General features: G+C 43.1%; 1 protein-coding gene across 13 annotated transcripts in view; it reads right to left on the bottom strand.

The window, feature by feature from the left end:
* Positions 1–15,526, bottom strand: part of NEB (nebulin) — a 211,709-nt gene that overhangs the window by 59,103 nt on the left and 137,080 nt on the right. For 12 of the 13 annotated variants that reach the window (XM_076068129.1, XM_032957177.2, XM_032957174.2 and 9 more), the window contains 7 exons: positions 15,042–15,146; positions 14,050–14,154; positions 12,190–12,294; positions 10,842–10,946; positions 7,325–7,429; positions 4,343–4,447; positions 2,984–3,091 (listed from right to left, as the gene is read on the bottom strand). In XM_076068129.1, the coding sequence (XP_075924244.1) occupies positions 2,984–3,091; positions 4,343–4,447; positions 7,325–7,429; positions 10,842–10,946; positions 12,190–12,294; positions 14,050–14,154; positions 15,042–15,146 (738 nt within the window). Of the gene's footprint in view, positions 1–2,983; positions 3,092–4,342; positions 4,448–7,324; positions 7,430–8,279; positions 8,385–10,841; positions 10,947–12,189; positions 12,295–14,049; positions 14,155–15,041; positions 15,147–15,526 lie in introns of all 13 variants that reach the window. The other variant, XM_032957167.2, reaches the window with a different exon arrangement.

The following is a 15,526-nucleotide window of genomic DNA, read 5'->3' on the forward strand; positions in this document are numbered from 1 at the left end:
TGTTGAGTCCTCAAGGCTTCAACGCCGGGGGCCAGGCTGCAGCCCTAGGGTTAAGAATGATTGGATTTGTTCTCAGAGTCTTGGCTCATACTTTGAGGAGCTTCAAAACCAGCCCAATCGGGGGCAAGTTGCCAGCCCTGTGCATAATAAGCGCCGTGGAAAGCCAAACATGTGCTGCAACAATTTACAATTTGCACTCTCGGGCAACTTTTCTCAACATTTATCGTGCTTGGTTAATGATGGCTAAAAGCAATATGTCCTTTCCCATTATACATTTATTTGCCAAGAATAATTCAAAGATAGATACTGTGCTTTTCGATCCGGTGCTTTTCTGCAGGCAAACAGATTTAATTACTGTCAGCTAGCTACACTGGGGAATGCACTGAGAGAGTATACATAGATAAGCAATAGGGCTATAGGAGACAGATTCCATGAAGAGGATATATTTATTATAAAACTAAACTATGTTTCAAACTCAACTGTTATTTTACCAGGTAAGGCCCACTCAGCTATATGAATATTCTCAATGCATGTTGATTCTAAATGTGGAGGGAAACCCAGAGGACCCGGAGATAAATCCACGTGATCACAGGAAGAACATGCAATCTCCAACTATACAGGTGTCAGGGTTGGGATCGAACCCACAACATTCTTCATACCAGGCGAGGGAGATAACATCTCACCACCGCGGCGCCCATTATATTGTGCTTCGGATAACATGTACTGCAACTCATAACATTATACCATGCTTCGAACCATTAATAAATAACCATCTATACGAACAACATGTCGTTGAAACAAAACATCACTTGCCTTTATTGAAATGCCCACCGGAAATGCCGTGGGTATCACGCATTTTGAACCGTTGACGACTCACCCGCCATTGTTGTGCTATGAAGGAGGGCCACTTCCCGAAACTTCCCCAATTATATACAGCTTTCCTTTGGAGGCCACACACTGTTGTTGACTAATGTGTTGAGTTTTTATTTTAACTATTGCTGCCGAGAGGGTAGAGGGTTGTGTAAGTAGGAATGGCTGCATATGAATATTTTATATTTAATTCAGTTTGGCAGGGAGATTTTGGACGGTCTCTTAGAATTTGACCGATATTAAACAGCATTAAATGTCTAACAACAAAATATTCCATGGTTTAAGTTGGGTGCTTTCCTGAGACAACGTTTGTAATTATTTCATGATGAGCTTTTGGAAACGATATTTCACATTAGGTGGAAAATCGCAACGTGCGCGAAAAACGAGACGTCCACGGCTCTCGAGCAGAGCTTCCACAGTGGACGTTCGTCCATTTAATGGATCGTGATGGTGCATGTTGGAAAATAATTCTCGAGCTATTCAGTTATAATGGAAAATATTTACACGAAGATACCGATTTGGTGATCTGTTGTGCATCACCGATGGCCAATTTGTCTTCGAGGACATTGCTCTGCAGAGATGTATACACATCTCGCACCTCTGATTAGCACGGTTGACTAGGTACAGCGTGAAATAAGTTCAACATACATACAGGCTGATCCATTTATAGATACACAAATAAGATAATACGGAGAAATTACATTCGAGAAAACAATGCTTCTACGTGTCTCCCACCAAATTTAATACACGTATTAATCCGTCAGCTCTCTCCTATGTAATATACGAAGCCATCACTGTCCAAATATTTAACAAGCTGTTGAGAAGAAAGCTTGAGGGTCATTCGAATTCCGTGGGATATCTATAAAGGGATCGGCTTGTATTATGGAAATTAATTAACCAAGCCCCTGAAATGAAGGGTGAATAGCAAAAAGCATTATAATAACTAGGGTTGCTACACTATCATCTTTCACCATAATATGCAATAAGAATGTCAAATGTAATGATGCAATGATTGTCTTGATATCAGTTTCGCATAACGTCGTAAATGTGTTCCACGTGTTAACTGTATTGTGTTTGCGCTTTGCTGCACTTCTAGTACGGATAAAGATTACTTCAAATATGTTCAACTGCAATTTCATTCAAATTAAGCCTGCCATAACTATTTCCGATCATTACAATCGATAACGCTATCTAGGGCAGATGCTATCTGTTACACAAAAAAAGAGTCATTCAATTACCTATAGAAATTAGAAAAGTGATATATTTGCCATTGCCATAAATTACTAGAAACATTTTGCAAACCACTACTTTCATGGATAAGAGCTATGTGTTTACAATGCTCATTAGTGACTTTGCTATTTCGTATGTATAGTGTCTGGACATAATATATACGTCTATTTTTAAACCACGGCCTGATGATATTTTGAAAAAAACAAACGATACTATTACAGTAAAACCTTGGATTGCGAGTAACTTGGTCTGCGAGTGTTTTGCAAGACGAGCAAAATTTTAACTAAATATTAATTTGATAAACGAGCGAGTTCTTGCAATACAAGTATATGTATAGACGCTTTGTCTGCCGAGCATCACGTGATCACAACTGATATACGAGTGCTTTGGATTACAAGCACGTTTCCGGAACGAATTATGCTCGCAATCCAAGGTTTTACTGTATTGTGGATCTTACATCCTAAGATGCATCGTAGTGTTGCCATGTCACCAACTATTTTTTATTTTACCAGGTAAGGCCCACTGAGCTATATGGCTCTTTTTCAGAAGCGACCTGACCACAAATGCTAGCTCAACAAAGTGGCCTATCACGTGGAAATTTATAGCAGCCAAATACTCAATGCATGTTTCTAAATGTGGAGGGAAAACCCGGAGGATCCGGATAAAAATACACGCAACCACGGCAAGAGAGAACATGCAAACTCGAAATATACAGACTTTAGGGTCAGGATCAAAACCAAGGCTTTCTGTATACAAGGCGAGAAAGCTAACATCTCACCACCGCGGCGCCCCACCATCACGTCAACTCACCACCGTCAGGGCAACCCTCAATAAAAACTACGTGAATCCAAAGAGTGCAAGCGTGCGCACGTAATGCACTTACAATGCTCATTCTGTCTTTGATCTTGCCCAGGTGCATCTGGAACGTGGCGTCGTGGACAGGCGTGAACCAGTGGGCTTTGTTCTTGTTATACTGCGCCTTGTACACATTCTGAAAGATAAAATACAATAGTTAAATCAAGATCAAGGTGTCATCATGGCCAAAGCTGTTGACGCCACCACCGACGCGTTCTGCCCTCCGCCAGGTCCTACAGCAGCATCCACTGCTGCACAACAACAGCTCAATGGATGGGTGCTTTAGATTAAGCGAATTTGTTACGGTTTCAGATAATGAGATTGGAGATACAAATTTCGTTAAATTCTTCACGGGTGTACAGATGAAGAATGCATTATGAGACACAAATGAAAAAACTAATGTGTTTAGAAATTGATGGGGAAAGTGTGATTTACTTATTTAGGCAACGTGATAACTGCATGCACAGTACATTCATGGATGAGGTCTTAAACGGGAGACTGAATGGATATTCGGAACACGTAAACATGTCCACGTATTACGAATAATTACCAGGGAAAAATACTATATACATATACGTGAAACATACCGTGTATATGAAATGACCAATATATTTAAGGTGGAAACAACTGAAAAAATGTATCATAAACATGCTATGAGACAGCTCTACCAGTATGAATCACAAGGCCGGATGAATGAATGGGTGGATGGATAACTTTGTCTGTTGCAATGGTTCTCAACATATATATAGACCAAGGACCACTAACAATCATTGTTAAAATACCACGGCCCACTATTACAGTACAGTGTTGTATCGTTATGAATGTTGGAACGGGGGGGGGGGGGCAGTTGCTCGCATGAATATCCACTGGGGACCACTGAGTGTCGTAGTGACATTATGAGCTCGGGGGGGGGGGGGTGGGATGCAGCAAAAGGTCAGGTGGCGGCCCCCGATATTTGATTTTCATTAAATTAAAATCAAATCTGGTTACAGAAATAAAAGCATTTTCATCCAAATAAATTTAAACCGCATTTTAAAATCAGTGTTTTTTTATTATTTTACACTGTTGTTGAAAACATATCACATGGTCGTTGTCAAGGGGGGTCCGACTCGTAGCTTTGGCCACCAGCGGGGGCCAAGGCACACCCTGCCCCATACTCGTTACGTTACTGGGACCACCGCCTTTTGTAGACCCCTTAATGTAAAGCGCCAACATATGTGGGACGTATGGAAAACAGTGGATTACCATCGCTGATCGTAATACCTTTGAATCTGTCTGGTGTCAATTTATTTCCTCTGCGCGTAACTGCGAATTCACGTATCGCCAAACACAAAGTGCAGTGTGGTCTATTCTCGTTCGCATTTGTCTTTTATGGAAAGCCACTCGCCTCGCTGATGAGCTTCTTCATCTTCAGAGCTTGCAAGTTGTACGGGGTTTCCAGCACGGTTGTGTACTTGTCTTTGTGCTGCTCGTACTGATGCTTGTAGACCCACTGTGCACATCCAGTGTCCGACGCGTGCAGGAGAAACCAGACACGTACATTACTGGACATGCCAACAATCGACAACTTTTCATATTTTAAAAGGTGGATATACATTGATGTATTCCTTCGTTGTTCATGAACTTGCTATCCACGATTTTGGCTGTCTGCAAATTGCATCTGGAACGCTACACGACTACATTTGAGAGAGATAAAGTGATGACAGAGAATGTGATGCGAGAACATGATGAGATAAAGCGATGAGATAACGTGATGAGAATGTTTATCTATTTGAGGTAATTCATCAAAAAAAGATGTTTTCGTACCCCAATATGATTATCCGAGAAATGTGGTATTCACGAGGATCTCCGGAACATGGCTCTCGCTAATAACGAGGGAATACTGTAATGAAAAGTGGCCTTGCATTGGCCTCGTAGGAGAAAGGGCACTCATGAGTACAGCACTGTTTGAAGAGACTGCTTTCAGCCCTGGGTTTTATCGCCCATGTCAGGTGTAGCTAATCACGAAAGGCAACATAAAACATAGCCTATCTGCATGCGATTGGACTCCCTCCGATGTTTGAAAAGGTTCAAGTGCCCGCTTTCTCAAAATAAATATCAATCAATATTGTCAGAACGTGCTTACATTTTCGTCACTCAAATACGTACAATAAACTACAATTTATAAAGTGCCTGTATTTGGCTACATCTCGAGACTCTGTAAACATAGGGGAGACACGCAGATCGAGGAGGCTTGGAGGAGAGGAGGGATAATTTAAAGTGTTTTTTTTCGTGGGTGGTAGGAGGCAGCAGGGGCACAGGGGGTCACGGAAGACGGCTTGGTGAAGGTGTGGGTGAAGGCTGAGTTGGGAAAGTCACAGGCAGAGGAGGGAAAGCCACAGACAGAGGAGAAGAGGCACAACAAAGACCAAGGGTGAAAGCCACTGTCTCTCTAACATAAACATCATTCAATATACAGCAGGCTACCCACAATGCACAAATCTGTCTCGACACTTATAACATAATCTATTCAATGTAATATCCACCATTTAAAATTGGTTTGTATTTTAACTTGAATACACATTTTATTCTCCCCCTCAGCTGTAGCCAACAGAGCCTGGGAAATCTAGGCCTCACAGCGACTCTGTCGGCCACACCTGTGGTGGAGAATGTATGTATATCATAAGCACTAAACAGGCCCTAAGAAGTGGTCCTGATGGTCTTATTGCAATTGCACCGAATAAACCATGCAGTGCGTAAAACATGAATGTGTAATAGAAGCACCAACAAGCATGCGGTGTTGGCCAAGTGTTCTATTACACCTGATAAACAGATTTGGGGTCCATTACATCGAAGGGAGTGTTTCGCTGGTACAATGTATGACTTCAAATTAGTTTGAGGAAGGCAAAGCACACATTTCGGTCGATTTGTATCAGGTTTGTAATTAATTAAACAGAATAACCCCAAGTCGTTTTCATGTCAATGTATACAACGCATGACATATCCAGACGCCCAGACGGGAGGGTTGCATGGTCACAGACTCCAGAGATGGTAAAGTGCATAAATGACAGGAATGTGTGTAGTGAGGGCCCTATGCTCTCATTGGGATTGTAATCTCTGTAATGAGGCTGAATTAAAATACACTGGCACCGGGCAACGGTCACGAGTTTAATGGAATTGAAGGAAAATGTGAAAATGCGTCAATGCGTGTATAATGGCCATTGTTTTAGTTTTGTTTGAAGAAAATGATGTCTGATTAAATGACTGCATAGCGCCAGCAGACGGCACATTCCATCTGTGCACCGTTTCAACATCTTCGTCTGAAACAATAATCGTGAGCGTCGTTGTGGAGAATATATATAACAAAATTAATAATCAGGCAATGCGTCTCCTTCATACATCCATCTCTCCACGTAAAAAAAAAAAAGTCCTCCCCTGTTAAGCTCGTCAGTTCATCACCTTAAATCAATGCTGCTGAATGTACGTATGTACTCCCAGAAGGCCGTCCGGCAGATGGCTTGTGGAAGAAATACTTTTATTTTTTTACGTGGAGAGACGGATATGTGACCGAGATGTATTGTCTGCTTATTTATTTTTTATTATGGCATCCCATTTTTCACTGACATCCCGTCTAGATACAATTTTCTTTCTATCAGGAATAACATATTATTTTTAAATACAGCGAATTGTTGGCCTTTATATCAATCCTATTGTAACATTGCCTACCTCAAATCTTGACTTAAAGCTTATTGATATAGAGGTAGACAATATATATTGTCTACCTCTATATCAACTATTACATATCCTGAGGAATAATATATTTTATGCATGCCCCACTGTCGGCATTTGTATATGTAAATACAGTATTTTGTATATCGTAGTGCTTTTTTCTTCTAAATGTGCATGCGATTAATTAATTTGACAGAATGTAATTTTTGACAGCAGTGACTTGGGTGTTTCTAACATACTTTCCCATAATTCACTGCGCATCTGATCTGTTGCATTTACAACAATGTGGCCGGAGTGCTCAATAATACTCAACGGCTATAACGCTGCTATTATACCTCACCATTGCTAAGTAGAATTATCCACTGTGTAATTGTGACTGGATTGGCAAATGATCACGCAGGTGCGGCGTTAGGCCAGTTTATAAATGCTTTGGTGAGCTGCTGAGCCGGAGTGGGAAGCAGGTCGTCCGACCACAGGTAGCAAGGCTGGTGGCATTGAATGTGACGCGTGGCGCAAGGGTGGGTTTTGTATGCAGTGAGTCACAATTAATCGCGCATATCGGACAAACCAGGAGCCAGCCGCTTGGTGGGGTTGCCTCTGACACTTCTCAGCAGGTTGGATGGGCGAGGATGGGATTGTGGGTAACAGGTGCTGGCCATACCTTATTCGTCAGAAAATCGGCATACTTGGCCTGCTGAATGTCGGGCCGATGAGCCTCATTGCAGCCGTGGTGCAGGCCTTCCGTCGCGATGGCCTTGTACTCTCGCTGCGAGCGTTGGCCGTGAAGCCGACGTGGTGCGTGTGCATGCGTGTACACGTGGTGTGTGTACGTGCGTGTACATGTACGTGTGTGTGTGTGCGGGAAGGGGATGGGGCACAGGCGAGTCACACGCAACACACTTGGAAAACCAACTACACATGAGGTCACTTTGGCTGGGACTCTGGAAGGCTTTTAACAACTGTATTGCAATTGTTTTATTGTTCATCATAAATAGACATTCCCAGGCTGATATGTGCCCGGGCTGGTCAAATTGGTCATATTTCATCGTAATTTGCGTGTGGTCTTGATGTAAATACTGAAATTATATTATATGTCACGTAGCAACTTAATACTGTAAAAAGATGTTACAAAGGAATTTTTTTTCTCAAGAGATTATGATTAAAAATGTAATATGTCTAATAGCTCAGGTCCTTTGAGAGTGGTCAAATATTGATCACGTGCAGCACCTTACTGAAATTAATTCACAGGGGTCGCTGAAAGTTTTCGTCACGTGCCTCTGAACGTCCATTTTATGTTAAATTTGTGCACGCTACAAACGTTACCGATGAACGACTGAATGAACGAGAACCCCCGGGGTGTGACGTAAAGCCATCTGGAGTTGTCAGCCACAAATGCCCCATGTGAGACAGCATTGTCCGGGTGGACAATCGCGACACCACAACTTTGCGCATGATGCTCGAGAGCCCGGCGCTTTGCGGCATCATGAATCGCATCATAGACAAAGACAGATGCGGCATCGCCGTGGCGATGCGCATGGCATCGCAATCCCCCACAGGTAACGGAGAAATCGATGCCATGCAACACTGCATGCTCTGCGGAGGAGCCCGCACTTTACCTGGCTGTACTGCTCCTTCATGTCTTTGTTCAGAAGATGTCTAGGTTCCTCCAACACTGTATGGTACTTAGACTTTTCTTTCTCATAAGTGGCATGGTAAGCTTTCTGTAACCGTTCCAACATGTCAGAAGATTCAGCACAACTGGCACAAAAGCATTTCACATTTAGTACCTCATATGTAACGCGTACAGACGGCCACACGAAAGCTCTATGCCTGGCATACATCTAAGCGTGACGAGGTAGACTGGAGGTCAACCTGCATGTCTCTATCACATCTTAAAACTTTTCTGAGCTCTTATAGAAATGACCCTGCAAATGTCTTGACCATAATGGTTCATCGGCGTGCTAAAAACCATAAAAAAGTAAGATGGGCACCATCATTTGTACCAAACAGCTTTATCCGGACACGTGTAATTATGTTAAGGGAACATATGCCTATGGACCACAAAGTGCCTTTGTCAATTGAATACTAGCATAAAAACACGATCATGCCTTGTACATTTGCCCTGCATTTGTTAACCAAAGGCACACGTTGCGTCTTGCTCAAAGCTGTCTACAATTATGCGATTTTTCACCGGCTGCTGAACGGATTAATACCAGGTGAGAAGCGGGCCAACGTTAAATCTCACAATCTATAGTGTTGCCGCGGGGATGAGTATGCATCACGGTGCCTTTCTAGATTTTTTTTTTTAGCACACTAAGCCTGTCAAAACCTTCACTACGAAAAATGCGTCCCAGCTCAAAAATGAATCAAATTTCCTTCGCGAATGACAAAACAGGCCATATAAAAAGACCAACAGCCTTCCCTTATTCTTGGTTCTTTCAGTAAGGGAAACAATAACATAATAAAAATATTAAACAATATTGTTTTATATTTTTTATAAAAGAATACGTGACTTTACTGAAAGAACCAAGAATATGAATCCCTGCAGTCACAAAAGCTTTAAATCAAAGCCTTTCCTTGTAATGCACTTTAATCCCAGCAGGACAATGCACATGGACAATGCAGATGAACCACAATGGTTTTCTGCGATGCCCAGGTGGGGAATAGAGACGCGTTTTAAACAGAGGCCAAACTGTTCTGATCTCTCGAGCAATAATGGGAATTAGTCCAATCAAGCTTCGTGTGATTTCTGTTTCTTTAATGCTTAAAAAAAACAATCTACTTGATTCTTTGACTCGTTTATTAAAGAGCATGGTTTCAAAACGGCCTTACACTCACGCTCCTCTCAGCTGCTGGGAGTCACGAGTTCTAGAAAACACGGAACGTCTGACAGCTCGCACCTGTGGGCAAACAAACTTGGCCAACTCCAGCGGGATAACACGTTTATTATTATTATATATTAGCGAAGTCATATATAAATATCTGCGTTCCTCATCTGCTTCACAAGCATCTGTCATTTTGCATTATGCTTCTGCAGCTGCTAAGAAAAAGGAAAGGCATTAAAACGTGACGTGTAAACACAAATATAAATATTTAACTTTAATAATAAGCAATAGGCAAAGTAAAACAGATTAAACTAAAAGCTAAATAATATAAAGAAGATACCAATACATGGGGTTTATATTGCGACCTACGTATCCATGACTCAAACAAATATCTACAATGTACAAAATCTGCACTGTCACATGAAATTGAGCTTATTTGGTCAATGACATCGAGCTTATTGAGCCCGTCTTACTGAAATAATTAAAATCTATCTATCTTAAGCTATCTGAAATAATACAGGTGGTCCCACGACTGTTGAGGGAAACCATCAATCACGTCACGTGCGTTTTACACACTCAAAAATTTACAAATCTCAATTGAGTGAGTTCTATTTACGAGACACTTCACATTATTTCGCTGTAAGCCACACATACGTGTTCGCCACACACCAAGGACGTCCTCACTGAAGCAAAAACTTTTTCCTTCCCCCATGGGAGCAACAAACCCCAGCAATCATACATAACACACAGCTGCAAACGTGCAGAATGCTGCTACGGTCCTGAATATGCTTTCACACCAAAGTTAACGTATTTATGCTTAGCATACACCTGTAACGCATTGACCGACTATAACCATAAGAGACTTGTTGGGCTGTTAGCGAGTAGCACCTATGAAGGCCAGCACGCCACACGGGGGGGTGCATGGCCAAAACCACACCCGGCCACCTTTGTCTTCCTAGTAGCGATGTTTAGACACCGCACCAGGTACTCAATTGAGGGTGAATTGACCTGGGGGAGGCCCAGAACCGGTTCAAATATTCACAATTGGTATTGGGTGGCCATGAGCATTAATTATCGAACTTGGGTCAGTGGGATTGTAGCGCTGAGTGCTAACCACTGCGCCACCGCTTCCCACGCTATATATGCACTCAAACACAAAGACAACGATGCTCCGTATCGCTTTAAAAGACTGTTGGGGCATGTGCTGTTCAATGAGCACCTATGAAGGCCGACACAGCACACTAGGGGGTGGGTGGCCAGCATCACCCCCCGGCCGCCTTTGCCTCTACATACACACTTACACATATTTATACACACACAAACGTATCAATCAAAACTGTGAGGCGCACTGACCATGTTGATGAGGTCGCCGGCGTGCTTGGCGAGCCTGAAGGCCGGCGAGTTGGAGGAGTACGTGAACTTATCGCGCATTGCCTCGAACGGCTTCGTGTACTTCACCTGCAATGCACAAGGTACGTACGTACGTATGTGTGTGTGTGTCGAACCTCTTTCGCACCATACGTAGCCAACCATGCTAATTGGAGGTGTGTCGGTAGCAGGGCTGCAAAGCGCAGCGGGTGCTCATGTGAGCAGAAGTTGTTGACTTTGACAATGAGGTAAAAGCTGATTTAAAGCTTTCGTGACTGCAGGGATTCATATTCTTGGTTCTTTCGGTAAAGTCACGTAGAAGGGAAACAATAAAGATATAAAACAATAAAATTTGTTGTGGTTTTCACACCTGATGATGATTGCTTGTGTTGCAGTCGAAACGTCGTGAGAATTTTATTGTTTTATATTTTTATTATTTTATTGTTTCCCTTCTACGTGACTTTACCGAAAGAACCAAGAATATGCGGTTGTATCTTCCTTTTAATTTGACTCATAGCAGCTCCTGGGGTCCTTTCTCTCTCTCTGCATGCAGCGCCCATTCTCAAAGACGTCGGCGGCGATCATGACCATTCTTACATTTAACTCCGTCCACGACTCAAAAGTTTTTCAGTAGATTCTCCCAGATGCATCCAATTGCTTAAATTACTCACGCAATTTAATTTGTTATCTACCCCGGCTTCCTGTGGTACTTGTAATTTCCCACTCAAAACAATGTATTATTTCTTGTTTTCTCATTATATGTCCGAGATATATAACTCTGCATTTTTCCAATTATTCTCATTAATATACTTTTTGTACCCTGCTATCCTTAACAAATTTGTTACTCATCTTGTCCGTGACATTTTTAACATCCTTCTTAAAAAAAAAACATTCTGTTGCTTCTAGTTTGCTTTGTAGGGTCTCTGTAACTGTCCAGCATTCACATCCGTATAGGTGGATGGACCATGCGCAACACTAGACTACCGTGTTCTAATTCTTGTTGTCATAACAAATGGCTAACACTCGTTGATATGGTATATTTCTGTACGACCGACATGCGCCACACTGCTCTGAATACAGCGCGAAGTGGTCGGAGGAGGAGCGGGGGCATCGTGCCAGGCCGGCGATGCTTGAAGACGCAAACTGGGCCACTGCGGCACATGTAGCGTCGCCTTTCGGCGACGTTCCCCGGCCACGATGAGCGGCACTACGCCGCCTTCCACGTGGTAGCTTCTTCATCTGGGAGCCCACCTCGGCTCCGAGTATCGCACTCGGCATGGGCACGGCGGGGGGAGGGGGGGGGGAGACCAGACCTCGGGTGCTCCTCACTCACATGGCTGTAGAGGACTCGGTTCTGCTTGGCGTGCGTGAGGTCCGGAGTGTCGTAGGCGTAGCTGCCTATGCCCTTCAGCCAGGTGAGGTCCTCCTTGTACTTCACCTGCAGGGGATCGAGCGCGGAGTGAGACTCACTCGGCGAGCCCGGATGCCCCATTGTGGTGAGGGGGATTTCATTAAACAACTCAAAACGAAAATGCGCCAAAAAGCCCTCTCGCGACTGGACATGAAAGGTTACAGTATTCGGACGCAATAATTTGGAATGTAGGCTTGAAATTTTGCACACCGTTACTTATATCCATGTACAGTGTGGAAGAGGTGACCTCTAGAGTTTCCTCTCGTGGAGTCCCTGCCGTCAGCAGCGGAGCGAGCAAGATATTGCAAGGCTGCGCCTTAATCTTCACCCATTAACGTACATTTATCGAGATTATTATTATTCTTTCGCAAAAAATTACGTTACCCAAAAAAAGAAAATGTACTTCAAAAGATCAGATTGTGGAACGAGTGTGACTTTATCAAATGTTTTACTGTCCCGGATGTATAAATGTAGTTCTGTTCTTGGTTTATTTTGTAGTCAGGCTCCATGAAAAATTCGCAAATAAGCAGTGACCTTGGTGCCATTATGACCTGAATCATCCTTACACTAACAATGTACATTATCTCTCAGGGAGCAATAATACACATATCATTACGAAGTCGTTTGTAAGCACAGCGTCAATAAAAAATGTTGAGCTGAGTCAAACACTTGTGTTATTTTTATCATGACATGTTGGCAAGTAATTTTTGTTTTCGAATGGGAAAATTTGTATAAATATCTTTGTAGATTTATTCATTTAAAAAACAATTGTAAATGTATTGGTCTTCCAGAATCACTCCCAATATACACACGCTGTAATAACACAATTATCATGACTAAACTCTCATTATTCAACATTTTTGGAGATATTTTGAGAAGTTATAATAGTTTGGTTAGAATTTAACAATATTCATGTGGAAGCACTGTTGGGAATCAAAGAGGCCTCTGGTGTTTTCTGCTGGACTATGCCATTGGTTGACGAACATGACCTCAGTACCACCTCATAGTAACGGTACAAATCAAAACAGTGATTTGTTTTTGTGAGAGCGCTTGGCACGTGATAAGCGACTTGGATCAGATCTCATCTCAAGCATTCGAAGGGCAACCCCCCGGCCCACCCCCAAATGGCAGCTGTCCCTGTGAGGCACAAAGTGCCTCAGCACCTGGCCTGCCAAGAGGGCATCAGCCCACCAGTAGGGGCTGACGATTGTTGCTGTATGTAACCCCAATTGGGGAATTTTTTGAAAATGGAAAAAATGAACCACGACGCCGGGCACATAATGGCCTCTTCGTGTCGAATAAAACCGAGGGATATTTAACGTCTATACACCCGCAGTAATAGCCAGGGTGGTCTGCTTGGATTCAATCTGCACAAGCTTTTGTAACAAGTGGCGAATGCGCTCAGGCTGGGCCACGTCGCTGACCCATGTGGGCGCCACATTGGCGAGATGTTAACTACCTCACCTGATATACAGGAGGTGGTGGGTCAATCCCGACCATGACGCTTGTATGTTTGGAGTTTGCATGTCTCTTTCCCCGTGGTCGCGCGGCTTTTCCCTCCACATTTAGAATCAACATAACGGGTTTAGAGTATTTGGCTGCTATAAAATTACAAATGATGATAAGCCACTTCGTTGAGCTATCATTTATGACCAGGTCTCTTCTGAAAAAGAGCTATATATCTCACAGTGCGCCTGACCTGGTAAAATAAAAATTAGTTGTAGGAGTAAGTGTTAGGTTCTGGTGCCGAGACAGCAGGGTCCAATGTGGTGCACCACGTACGTCGCTCACGAGCTCCGTAACCAGGCGGTGGTGGAAGTAGTCCGGGTGGTCCGGGATGGCATGCCAGATGCCTAATTGATTCATGTACTTCTGCTTGTATTTGACCTGCACAGGGACACACGACGCATAGCAGAGTAGACACATACGAACAACTCATTTGGCAGCCGAGGGTACAATCTACAGCTTTACAGATTGTTGTAACAAGTGTTGTTGGCGAGCACCCATTAGGACCAGTTTGGCACATGAGGGGTGAGTGTGGTCAGCAGCACGCCTGACCACATCTGTCTACATAGTACTGATGTTTGTACATCATACGAGGAGGTACTCATTTGAAGTTAATTCAACCAAAGGGAGGCCAAGGACTGGTGCAGATAATTGCCACTGTTATTACCTGGGGCCGGGAATCAAATTCAGGCCACTGGGTTCTAATAGCAGTGCACTAACTACTACTGCACCACTGCTCTACCAAACACATGGACACACACACACACATGCATGCTGCATCAATGTTATGTTCTGAAAAATACTTTTAAAATTTATTTCCACGTACAAAAATATCACGCAAACCCATGCACTGAAGAAATGGGATTAATGTAATGTCCAGCTTCGCATCTTGGTGAAATGGTGGAAACCCATCACCATGGCGAGTTGTCTAATTATATTTATTGGCGGTGAAAAAAATCGGCAAGCTTTTGCCAAAATCAGACAAATGGAAAATTGGCGAATACTTAAATAGGCGTCTCAATTATTTCTCACCAAGCTTACCGATGTATAATGAGTGCCCCCTGGTGTAGAAATTTTAAACACTTTCATTTCACCGAACCACCATTCAGCGTTCCGCAAGTTGCGATGAACGAACGTAGGAGGGGGGTGATGAATGCCGGGCAACGATAAATAACCGCGTATGCATATATGTTGAACTTCTTTCTCACTGTACATAGCCAACCGCGCTAATGGGAGGTGCGGGGGGTTTGTGTAACGACGGCACTCACGTCACTGATCTTGTCGGTGACTTTGCGGTGGTGCACGATGTCCCGAGCGTCCTTCACGGTGTGGTACTTCCCGCGCAGGTGCTGGTATGCCTCCTTGTAGCGCAGCTGCCGTGGTAAATCAACACGGCGGCGCGGTTCGTCAAAAAAATACACCGGCAGGAAAATACGAGGCTGCACGTCCCAGCTTCATAAAGGTCTACAGTTCCTCAAATATCCTTCGCTCACACCACCACTACTCTATTCATAACAATTTTTTAAGCGTTTACTAAATTAGATTTTAATCATTCACCTCTTTGCGTATGATACTGATTATTTCATTGTTCGCTTTATAAGAAACTTGATTTTAAGACATTTTCCCATGTCGTAAACATTTATATTGCAGTTCAAGAAAATCACATTTTACCATTGTGTCATCGTGTGATGAAAATCACAATGACATATTTACATCACGTTTGTTCATGAGACTGGTCATATTAGGTCATGTG

The sequence above is a fragment of the Petromyzon marinus genome, chromosome 19 (genome assembly GCF_048934315.1).
Source record: "Petromyzon marinus isolate PM22_M1 ecotype Great Lakes invasive population chromosome 19, UKy_Petmar_22M1.pri1.0, whole genome shotgun sequence".
NCBI classification, from domain to species: domain Eukaryota; kingdom Metazoa; phylum Chordata; class Hyperoartia; order Petromyzontiformes; family Petromyzontidae; genus Petromyzon; species Petromyzon marinus.